Source organism: Eleginops maclovinus, chromosome 5 (assembly GCF_036324505.1).
Source record: "Eleginops maclovinus isolate JMC-PN-2008 ecotype Puerto Natales chromosome 5, JC_Emac_rtc_rv5, whole genome shotgun sequence".
Classification (NCBI taxonomy): domain Eukaryota; kingdom Metazoa; phylum Chordata; class Actinopteri; order Perciformes; family Eleginopidae; genus Eleginops; species Eleginops maclovinus.
The window spans coordinates 3261731-3272774 of record NC_086353.1 but is presented as its reverse complement, the minus strand read 5'-3'; the positions used below and the strand labels follow the sequence as shown (position 1 = coordinate 3272774).

The 11044-nt window shown below is 42.9% G+C and overlaps 1 protein-coding gene across 1 annotated transcript in view; it reads left to right on the top strand.

The window, feature by feature from the left end:
• Positions 1-11044, top strand: part of ttbk1a (tau tubulin kinase 1a) — a 35725-nt gene that overhangs the window by 15960 nt on the left and 8721 nt on the right. Inside the window, exons 7-14 of the mRNA XM_063882823.1 lie at positions 1183-1248; positions 1432-1524; positions 1986-2111; positions 2207-2361; positions 2778-2988; positions 3304-3476; positions 3782-4122; positions 4387-4565. Of these exons, the coding sequence (XP_063738893.1) occupies positions 1183-1248; positions 1432-1524; positions 1986-2111; positions 2207-2361; positions 2778-2988; positions 3304-3476; positions 3782-4122; positions 4387-4565 (1344 nt within the window). The remainder of the gene's footprint in view (positions 1-1182; positions 1249-1431; positions 1525-1985; positions 2112-2206; positions 2362-2777; positions 2989-3303; positions 3477-3781; positions 4123-4386; positions 4566-11044) is intronic.

The following is an 11044-nucleotide window of genomic DNA, read 5'->3' as shown; positions in this document are numbered from 1 at the left end:
TGTGTGGGCTGTAGTCCATTATGCTTTTTGAATTTGCTGAGGGCCGATTTGCATAGTTTGGACACCCCTGCAATAGAAAAACATCTCCACACGTCAACCAGGAAGTCATTAGAGTGTATATTAATGTGTAAATCTGTTGCTATAAATAAATATGCAGCACCAATTAAAACCATTTTCTGTCACAAGCTGTGGTTAAACCTCCAGAAGTAAAGAGAGAAGAAGAAGACAGAGGGCTCACAAGGATGGACACACTACTTAAGACTTCATCTTTGCAAATGGAAATGTATTTTACCTCAAGATCGAAATGAGTTAAGGTGACAACACGGAGAAATGTGATGGACTGCTTTAAATAAATCCATTAGCCATCGAAGGGAAAGAAAACAGTCTCATAACTTCATTACTCACTTCGTACGTACTTTAAAGCCCAATGTCGAGTCTCCAGTCGTCAAGGGGATCATAAACACGTGGTGACGTCCTGTCCACCACACAGTTATGATTACTATCACCATGGAAACATCTTGATTGATTTGGAGGCTGTGTAGATGCAGCGTGACCCTCTGCTGACGTTTGTGTTTGTGTTATTGTTTGGTTATAATTTGCTTTGTTTGCTCCTGAAACCTGTCAATGCAGAACATTCAGTGAAATAATACCTGAAATATTTGTATAATTATTGCAGTTTTTTTCATAATTACAGCAAAGTTATTGTGAAATGAAGCGACACATTCACAGAGGCAGTTAGACGTGGTTTCCACTCCATTTCAATTCTGGCTCATATAATACAGCTTTGAAATGTAATGGGTTATTGACTTCTTATTACCAATAGAATTAGTATTTTCGGGCCATTTTGTGTGACACATTGAAGTGGAGTGGCAGCCCCGGTTAACTGGCATTATACTGCTCAGGTTTTGAAGAAATAAATGATCAACACATTAAAACTTCTACAAAAAATTGAACCACAGACATGAGGCACTCATAGCCAGAGAAGAACCATTAGCATGTGTCACTATGGTTCTGTTTGTCCTGTCTCCAGATGTTTTTGGTCAACAGGATTTACATGAATCACTATTATTAGATCTGTGTTTACCTAATCGAGCGGCAGTGTGTGATTTAGAGGTATAGGCTTCAGTGAGGATTTCTTGTTGATGTGAATAATCTCTAACTTGTTCTTCGTCTTGTGTTCAGCCGAGGACTGTGGCGGGTTTCAGAGGGACGGTCCGTTACGCTTCAGTCAATGCTCATAAAAACAAAGTCAGTGTGTTTATTTGTTGTCTTTTTAAACTTTACATAAATAATGTGATTAATTACAGTGAATGAAAGATGGGTATATCCTACTGTACCCTGCATGGTTCATATTTGTGTAACACCAGCCGTTATGAAGGGGCTGTATTATATTATTTACTGATACAACTGACCGTCCTCTCTTTCCTCCAGGAAATGGGTCGCCATGATGACCTGTGGTCATTATTTTACATGTTGGTGGAGTTCGCTGTAGGACAGTTGCCATGGCGAAAAATCAAAGATAAGGTAAACAAATCAGTATTTCTACTCCTTTAAACACTTCTATTATCAACAACAACAGAATATCTTTCATATAGTCGAGCTTTCAATGCATAACCATGGATTTAAATGTGTAGGTTTGACTATTTTTCACTAGACTTTCTCACGTTTGCCAAACAGTATGTGGCAAATAAGTGTGACTTTCCTGGTTTCCTGTTGTATTACCTTATGTGCAATAAAAAACAAAACCATTACGTTACTACTCAATGACATTTCACAGGCTGGGGTTAAAAATCCCAAGAAAACAACAGTGGCATTTTGTGAAATAAACTGGCAGATTTATATAGATCTTCAGATCCTAGATGAGGTTTAGTACCAAGTCTCAAAAGTGTGTTATTTTGCTTTTGCCTGATGAGCATCACCTGTTTGATGTACCTGAATTTCATTATGTCACTTCAGCTGAAAGTGATCTTTTATGTCCTTTTCAGGAACAAGTGGGTCAGATTAAAGAGCGTTACGACCATCGGATGCTGCTCAAACACATGCCTTCAGAGTTTAATATCTTCCTGGACCACGTCCTGGCCCTGGACTACTACACCAAACCAGACTATCAGGTACGCGCTGAGAAAGATTTAAAATATGTGCTGTCTGTTTTTCAATGTGAACACCTGGGCAATAGGTCTCATTTATGAATGTTGTTTTGTCCCAGCTGCTGATGTCGGTGTTCGAGAACAGCATGAAGGAGCGAATCATCACGGAGAACGAGCCTTTCGACTGGGAGAAAGGAGGAGGTGACGTCACGCTGTCGACCAGCGCCTCCAGCCAGCCTCAGCAAAACACCCGACCCACCGCCGCCATGGTGGGGTAAGAAACAAACCTTCAGCTGCATGAGAGACTCCTAGAGATGAGCGGGAGACAACATGTGATGCTTTGAGAATCTGAATGTGTTGAAGCTTCGCTGGAAAGCAGAATTAGGAGGATTTAATTAAAAAACAATATTGATAAAATTATGTTTCTGGGCTTCAAAAACGTCCAACAAAAATGCAGCGAGAATTTGCGAAATCTTGAGCATGCATCCAAGATAAAGCTAGAAAAATGGCAGAAACAGCACAGACAATTCACAAATAACGAGAGTCCAAACACAAAGCTTGTTCCAAAATCTGAACAATAGGAAAATAAATAGGGGTTGGCTTTCACTTTGGCTTAAAGCACGCACCACAATTACCTTCAGTGCGTCACTTAAAAAGTCTCTGAAACAGCAGACCCTCTTGTGTCCACAGAGCCATCGTCACGCCGGTCCCTGGAGATCTGCAGCGGGAAAACACAGACGACGTTCTGCAGGACGAACATCTCAGTGATCAAGAGAACGCCCCCCCTCCACCCACCAGCCGACCCCCCGGGGAGTCAGGGGGCCCCAACACTGGGGAGACTGGAGAGGCGTGGGAGGACACGGACTTCAACCGCAACAGACTCAGGATCAGCCTGAACAAGGTTTGAACTTCTACAGATACTTTATACTTCTACTCAGTGCTTTTCAGAGAGAAATACGACACTTTTTAGACACTTCTAGTTTCTACACGGAAGGTTTCAATAACAAAATTCTAGCACTTGCAAAGGATTTGGGTTTAAGTGAAGCTCATGCAGTGGCACTTCATCTGGTTGGGTTTATGGATAGGAAATGTACCTGCAGGATTCTTACTTTTGAGTTTGCTTCTTCATGGTTGATTACACTTTGGATAACAGCTTCTGCTAAATGTAATGCAATGTCATTGGTACTGTAATTCATCACCTCCTGTTCTTCCACAGGGGGGTCAGGAGGAGGAGTCGGGTCGGGGGGCGTGTCCGGCGTCGCCCGTCCGAGGAGGAGTCCCCGAATCGCCGACAGGTCAGGGTCGGTCCTTACGATACCGCCGGGTCAACAGCCCCGAGTCCGACCGTCTGTCTGCTGCTGAGGGCCGCAACGACGGCTACGGACAGAGGTGATTTAAAACTACAGGAAACACTGGAGGGGGTGGGGGGGGCTAAAACAGGAAAACTCAAGACAAAAAGTGAAAGACTTAAAGAGAATGTGTGTCATTCAAGATAAGAAATAGGTCTTGACTGAATTGGACTTGGACTAACTCTCATTGAATCGAAATGTAGCTTAGACTAGTTTGGGACTTGATTTGGTTAGTTTTGCCGCTCATCGCTTGACTAGGACTTGCTCGACTGACGTGGGTGAAAATGTACAGCTGATGAAGTCAAAATCAAACTCGCTTTCCTGTGTCTTCATGTCTGTCTCCAGATCCAGGATGGACATCCTCGGCTCTCCGTCTCGTCACGTTTATTCCTCCCAGCCGGCTCAGATGCTGTCGGTCGACCCCGGTTGTCGCGGTGACCGGCTGGCCAGCGGGCGGCAGGAAGTGTCGGTGGCGTCGGTCGACCAGGAGGCGCACAGCAACGCCTTCATCCGCTCCGTCCCGCTGGCCGAGGAGGAGGACTTCGACAGCAAAGAGTGGGTGATCATCGACAAAGAGACGGAGCTACGGGACTTCCAACCCACAACGTCAGGAACCACCGACGAGGAGCCGGAGGAGCTGCGACCCCTGGAGGAGCAGGAGGAGAGGAGGAGGCTCAGGGCCGCAGGTAGGAGCTCCTGTATACTTTTAAACAATAACAAATGTGTCTTTAAATTATTAATTGGAAGGCAGATTAGCTTTTTACAAATATGTCCGATGATAGAGCCAGGCGTGTTAGCTTAGCACAAAGAATGGATACAGAGGGAGCCTTATGAGCATGCTGTGTCTTGTTATCTTATAACTACTAAAGTATTAAACTGCTTCTTGAATCACAATGTGTCCTTGTTAGTGTTGACTTTCTGTCCCTTGTCAACATTTTGTTTTTCTGCAGGGGAGCTGGTGGTTCGTCCAAAGACCCACACCAGGGAGAGTAGCCGAGGGATGCTAACGCTAACGGAGGAGGAGGCGTCGAGGAGGAGCGGAGGTAGCCCCGCCCAGTCGCCGTGTCACTCGCTGCCGTCAGGACGTCCCCGCCGGAGAGAGTCAGAGCCCATTGGACCTCAAAGACCGGTAAGAGACTCAGCCAACCAATCAGAGGAGACTCTCAATGTTGGCGGACAGAGGAGGAAGTGGACGGCTGCTGTTCAGACTCATCGCTCTGATGACCGTTATAAGGAGGCGCTCTGCAGCAGCTGCTCCACCTCATTCATCCGTCGGTCAACATGCATCTGAAAGGACAAATCCAACATGTTCAGATGGTCAGCTCACACATTAAGATTACCCTTCTTTGGCTTTTGTTGGGTCAATCCCTGGATCTGTGGGATAAATCAGGTGCAAGACCCGCCAACAGTTGAGACAGTTGTACAAACTTTGACTCCTGGCTTCAGTAGATTTCTCCTAAAATAAATAAAAGTTAGGATTAGCATTGACAGAACATGTGCCTCTCTCCAGTTAGCCTTTAGCTAGTGTTGTGGCTAGTATTTCCTAAGAGCAAAACATCTGAACTCATGTTGGACTTGTCCTTTTAAGGTGTCTCAGTGATGACAGGCAGGCAGACTCCTGCAGGAGTGTGTCTGTAGCTCAACATGCGTCACATGCAGTCATTCTGTTTGACCAGCAGCGGCCAAAATATCCCATGATAGATTTAATATGGCAGGGATAAATGGTGATGACAATCTTCTTGTGATATTTATTTTGCTTCACTGCTGGAAACGTTGTGCACTCGTCGGCCTTATGAAGGGAGCTGTTATTGGTGCAACATTGACGTTTCCTGACAACAGTCTAAGAGAAGCTTAACATGTTAGCGTAGCATGACACATTTAAAGAAACTATTTTTAACTTGTTTAGGTTTTACTGGCACACTGTTATCATATGTGGTGTTATTTCACATGCAACACTTTCTCAAAGCTTACAAAAAGCAAAACCATATCCCATGGGTCTTTGCTACTGGCCTGCTGTCAAAGCCTCATGGGAGCTGTGGTTGCTCAAACTTGTTAAAATGTGTTTCTATCCAGTGCTTTAGTATAGTCCTATTTATCTTAGAACAAAAGTAATCCTAGGTGCCAAAAAGTGATTAAATGACGGCTGATTTTTCCTGTCTTTGTCTGCTTTATTGAGCTTTGCTGAGGCAGGTGTTCAGGCCAGGTGTGTTGGTTTACCTGTGTCACTTTTTGGTGCTGATGGTTTGATTCTTCCTCGACTGCCTGTGACACTATACCATTTCTCACCGCCCAGCTGTGTGAGAAGTGCTTCTCCTCGTCATATTGCATCAGAGTTGCTCCATCATTTGCGTTTGCTCATGATTTTTGTTTTATTCTGAAGGAGTGAATGAGCGAAAGAAAAAAGCATTTCCTGTGGGACTCATGATGTTTCTATGTCAGGATGTTGATGATGTTTATTCATCTTCTGTTGTTCTGCTGTGCTTCTCATGTTCTCTGACACGTTAATAGTCACACACACACACACACACACACACACACACACACACACACACACACACACAACAATCTTTCCCTAACAGACACTGTACTGGAGGATAGTTTTGGATACATCAAATCTTTCAATAATATTTTCAATAACCTCTTTCAATAACTGGGAACCTCAAAAAACACTGACACTGGGCTGGAATATGTCTTCATATGTCTTTCTAAAAATACGTCATCAACCTCAGATTGAATATTCTGGTGCTGTGGTTTGATGAAAATCTTAGTACATCATTATGATTTGTTTTGCACTGACAGAGGATTTGGTTCAACTTGATTGTCGTGGTTTTTTCAGTCGGCTGGCTCTCTTTCTGGGTGTAGTTTGTGTGTCAGATATTAACTAGCACTGAGACAACATCAGAGGTGAGCTCGGAGAAAGTTTGGGGTTATGCAGTATATTTCAAAGGTTTGATTTATAACCATTTTATTTCTAACATCCTGCTGCACCAGCCACAGTCTGGGAACAGGAAAAGAGTCAGAAGTCAGGAAGAAGTATTCCGAACATATGGAGAATGTTACATGTGTTCATGGACAGCCACCGTGTTCAGGTCGGCGACATCCAGGAACATTTTGTTGTGTGTTTGGTGATCCAACGATGCATTTAAGGTACATTTTTAAATGTGAATCCAGTAAACTTCCTCTTGTCCATCTGTTTACACATACAGAAAACTGGCAAGTCTTAACTACAGGTCATGTAAAAAGATATAAAGTATTTGTGTGTGGATCTGAAAATGAAACCTTTTCAGATTACTAAAAAGACAACTCTTTTAAAACTAAGGGACTGTTTTATCAAATGCATACAGAGGCCCGGAAGTCCCAAAAGGGTTTGTGCACAAGATAAGAAAGAAACAATCTCTCGGGACTTCCTGGCGTCTGTTACAAAAAAATAAAGGTAGTAAGAAGTACAAAAACAAAAAGAGAGTTTGTGTTGAACTGACAGCTTTTAATTGTTCATTTAGGACTCAATATGTATAGGAACTGACAAATGGACATGCTATAAAACAAAGCAGCATTCTCCTTGTTATGGATGACCAAACCTGACTAGATAGGAAATGTGAGAAGTGGAAAGTCAGCATTAATTCAGTGGAGATAAACGTGTACAGTGTGTCCCTAGGGTGGCACTGCAGGAGAGTAGAGCTGTGCAATAATTCAATTTTGATCTAACTACAAGATTGTCTGATGAATTCAGAAAAACACATCACTAAAACCAGTAAAGGCAATACATATTTTGCCCAGCTCTGCAGGAATGATCGTCGGGTTCTTAAAATCTAAGCAGTTACTCCTCCAGATTATCTCATTACATTCAGTTCCTTTGATTCTTTTTGTGTGTGTGTGTGTGTGTGTGTGTGTGTGTGTGTGTGTGTGTATTTCTTGTGAAATGTTGTCCTGATGGTGGCTTGGGGGAAATATATGTGGGTCATTAGGATATAACCCTGGGGAGTCTGAATATGCAAAGCTGGTTTAATGGGAAATGAATGTGGAATCGTTGAATTTCACATTTCATTTTCACCTGAGGATTTTTATTTGTGATGACTTTATTTTTATATATATCTTGACTCTCCTTGTCCATTTATGCTTTCATTTCTACATGTATGTGACCATTTGAGTTATTCATGCACTCCTTTATTTATTTTTACTAATCAGTCAGGTTTGGTCCTCCGTACTTTGGTGGCTGCTGTTTACAGGCTGGACGTTAATCCATCACCACTGATATCTCACTTTATCTGCAGCGTAACATCCTAATCCTTTAAGGCCGTGCTGAAACGTGCGCACAATCCCGCCATTAGTGAAATACTCTAGCAAGCTCTGCTTATTTCTCGTGCCGATTGTCACCGCTAGACTCAGAGCGAGCTCTCCGCCGCCAACCATGGAGGACCGCCATTCTCTTTTTTACTCCTCTCCAATTCTTCCCTCCCCCCCTTCCACATAACTACTGATGCCTTTGCCCCCCAACCTATCGCTTTAAAAGTACACAGTATGTCGAGTTTGACTCACCTGAGGAGACAGAGAAAAGAGCGAGGGTGCCATTGGGACAACAGAAGAAGAAATAAAGTGATGTTTCGGGGTAAGCACAGTCTAGGAATAGTCCTTTACCTCTGTTCTCTCACTCAGTTTCTGTTCCTCCTCTTCCTTTTTCCTTCTGTTCAGACATATTTCCTCCCTTTTTATTTCCTCCGTCGTGTGTCTGTGTTTTGTGTGCTTGATGACTCCATCTCTCTTTTGTGTTCCCTGTTTTCTTTTTGCATCTCCAATGGTAATTTTTCCTTCAGAAATCCAAAGCTCAAAGTGTCAGTTGTCCAGGCTCAGACTGTCGTAGACTAGTGAGCTACAGTATGTGCAGTGTTCGTGCTGGTGTGTCCTTTTTAAAGTGCTTGTTTGTGGGGGAAAGTATTTTCATCACCATTTGTCCAAACTAGAGGGATGCTAGTCTGACCAATCTGGCAACCCAACACAGCTAACAACCTTATTGGCTCTCTGTTAACTTTTTATAGCTTCTTGATAGTATCTGATAGCTGTAACTAGACAGAGTGCCAGATTTACCCAAACACTCCCTCAGCTTCCCTCCCAAGTCCCTCCCCTCGCAACCTTTGACCCATCAGCTGCAGGCTTTAGATGTGGGAGAGCACCAATCAGCTCTCTCCTGTCTAACGCCTGGTCAGGGAGGGGAAGGAGACGAAGGCAGGAAGTCTATTCAGAGTGTTGGGATGTAGCCGTAGTGGAAAAATTAAACATTAAAATACATTTATTTTTCATAAACAGCCTGCTTGCTAACCTCCCTCTCTCTCTCTGATTGGTCTGTTTGCAGTTGGACGAGGAGAGGCACCAACCGCGGCCCAATCAGCTGAGGAGGCTGGCCTCCTACGTCTTCTCTTCCTCCACCCTGGAGACGGAGCAGTATCCCCACGGCGGAGGCAGCTTCATCCAGAGGAGCCGCTCGGCAGAGAGCAGCCCCGCCCACATCACTGCCGCCAACGCCTCCTTACGGCGGCGGCACGCTGGCACTCTGCCGACGCCCGGCAGCCCACGGAGCAGACATTCGGTCCTTAACGTGTCGAGGACGCAGCTGCAGCAGATGCTAGCAAAGCTCATGAACAAGAACAACAGCTGAGAGGACTGAGAGACAGACTCAGAACACACACATGCAACATGCACACACACACATTTGAATTATACTGATCAACAACACAGAAATATTTACATGGACGTACATATACTGTATATGCAGAGTTGGTCAAACCAGTTTTGCGGCCTTCTGACCCCCAGCAGAATATAAAGTCTGTAAAAACTGAAGATCTTGAACTGATAGAGGTGTGATTTAATAATGAAGCAAATGAAATATCAGTAAATCTTTGAAATCCTTTTGATTTCATCCCCAATTAAGTGTTTACAAATGCTCAACCAGTATCCGAGGTAACTAAAGAGTTTAGCACATCTTTAAATAAAGTTACACTGATTTAATTAAAGTGCCCCTTAATCTTAAAATCATGTGTAAATTCCCTAATTTTGTTAATTTTGGTGTTTTGTAGGAAAACACAAGGAGTGCACCTTTGAAAAAAACATAAAAGAAAGGTACAAAAAGTAAACTGGTTATAATGAGCTGGTTTTTCCGTGCACTGGTGGCTCTGCATATACAAACACTAACACATAATGAACACTGAAAGCCAGATAATAACTGCACATTTTAATTAAACAGAACAAGCCATATGACTGAACACAGCAGCTCCACTGGGCTGGAAAACATGTATTGTCACACACACATGCACACACATACATATACACACACATTCACGTAGCTCTACTAACTTATTTTCTAGTAGAGGAACAGAAGAAGAGGAGAAAAGTGCTGACAACGGGAAATATTTTCCATGCAATAAACTCTGAAAAGCGTCTCTGCTAACCTGATGTTGCACATGCCGCAGACCTGGAGGAAATAATGTGAAACTGAATATTTCCTTATTGTGTCCGCTAAAAAAAAGGGGGGGGGAAGTGAAACAGATTGAGGCTGCTAACAGACTGTTAAGCTTTACAGTATTGGTGCATTTATTTATTTATTATTTATTTGATCTGCTTTTTCTGCTTAAAAACGAAGGAGCGATCGTCGAGGAATGCAGGTCGTCCCGGCGATCAAGTTTTTGCACCGAGAATTTGGAGTCGGCGTTTCCCCTCTCCGATTATCCCGTCCCTGAGCAATACACACCGACACCGCTTTACCACGCGTCTTCACTGACACAAAACCAGTGATCCGAAAGCCTCGCTCTGATTCCATTAAACGTTATGTGTGTGAAGAGAGAAAGTGTGAGTTTTTCTCTGTGAAAAGGATTTTTCTGAAGGTGTGATGTCTAAAACTCAGCCTTTATGACACAAACTGTTACTGTGCTGGGTGGAAGTACGGTGGCCGAAAAATGCAAATATTTCACCCAAAAAAAATAGCAAAAGAAACCACAAATTAGCAAGAGTAAAAACACAATGTCTTTCATATAAAAATCTAAAACAAAAACCCCTCATTTCACCAAATTGATTCACAACAATATAGCAGAAGGAAAATAAACAATATACATTTTATATAAATGTTTCAAATAAAAAGGATAAAACACTACAGTAGAGAGAAAAGAAAATGGACAATATAAACTACATTCACTACAAGAAATAAAAACAAGACATATTTTTGCAACACAAACGAGCAAACGAAATGAATCACAAAATAATGAAACGCTTCTGTGACGACCGCTCACATTTATGTTTGCTGAATGTAGCACTTGCTAATTTAAGTTAGCATCTTCAATTTATTTGGACTGTTTTTAGAAATGGTATTTAGCTGTTGAAGGCCACAGAGCGACAGGGCGAGGCCTCCATCAGCCTGCAGACCGAGCTGTCTTTCTCTTTGCATTTAAAGCACCCTATGTTCAATGTGACACTTTTTTTAGCTCTATTTTGTATGATTGATCAGATGGAGGTGGAGTGCTAAGTGTGTGTGAAGGGTTTAACAGTTCGACATAGAGCATCATGGGAAGGGAGATAACATGTTGGTGTGTTTAGTTCCCAAATATTCTGGTCCTAGAGTTTGTT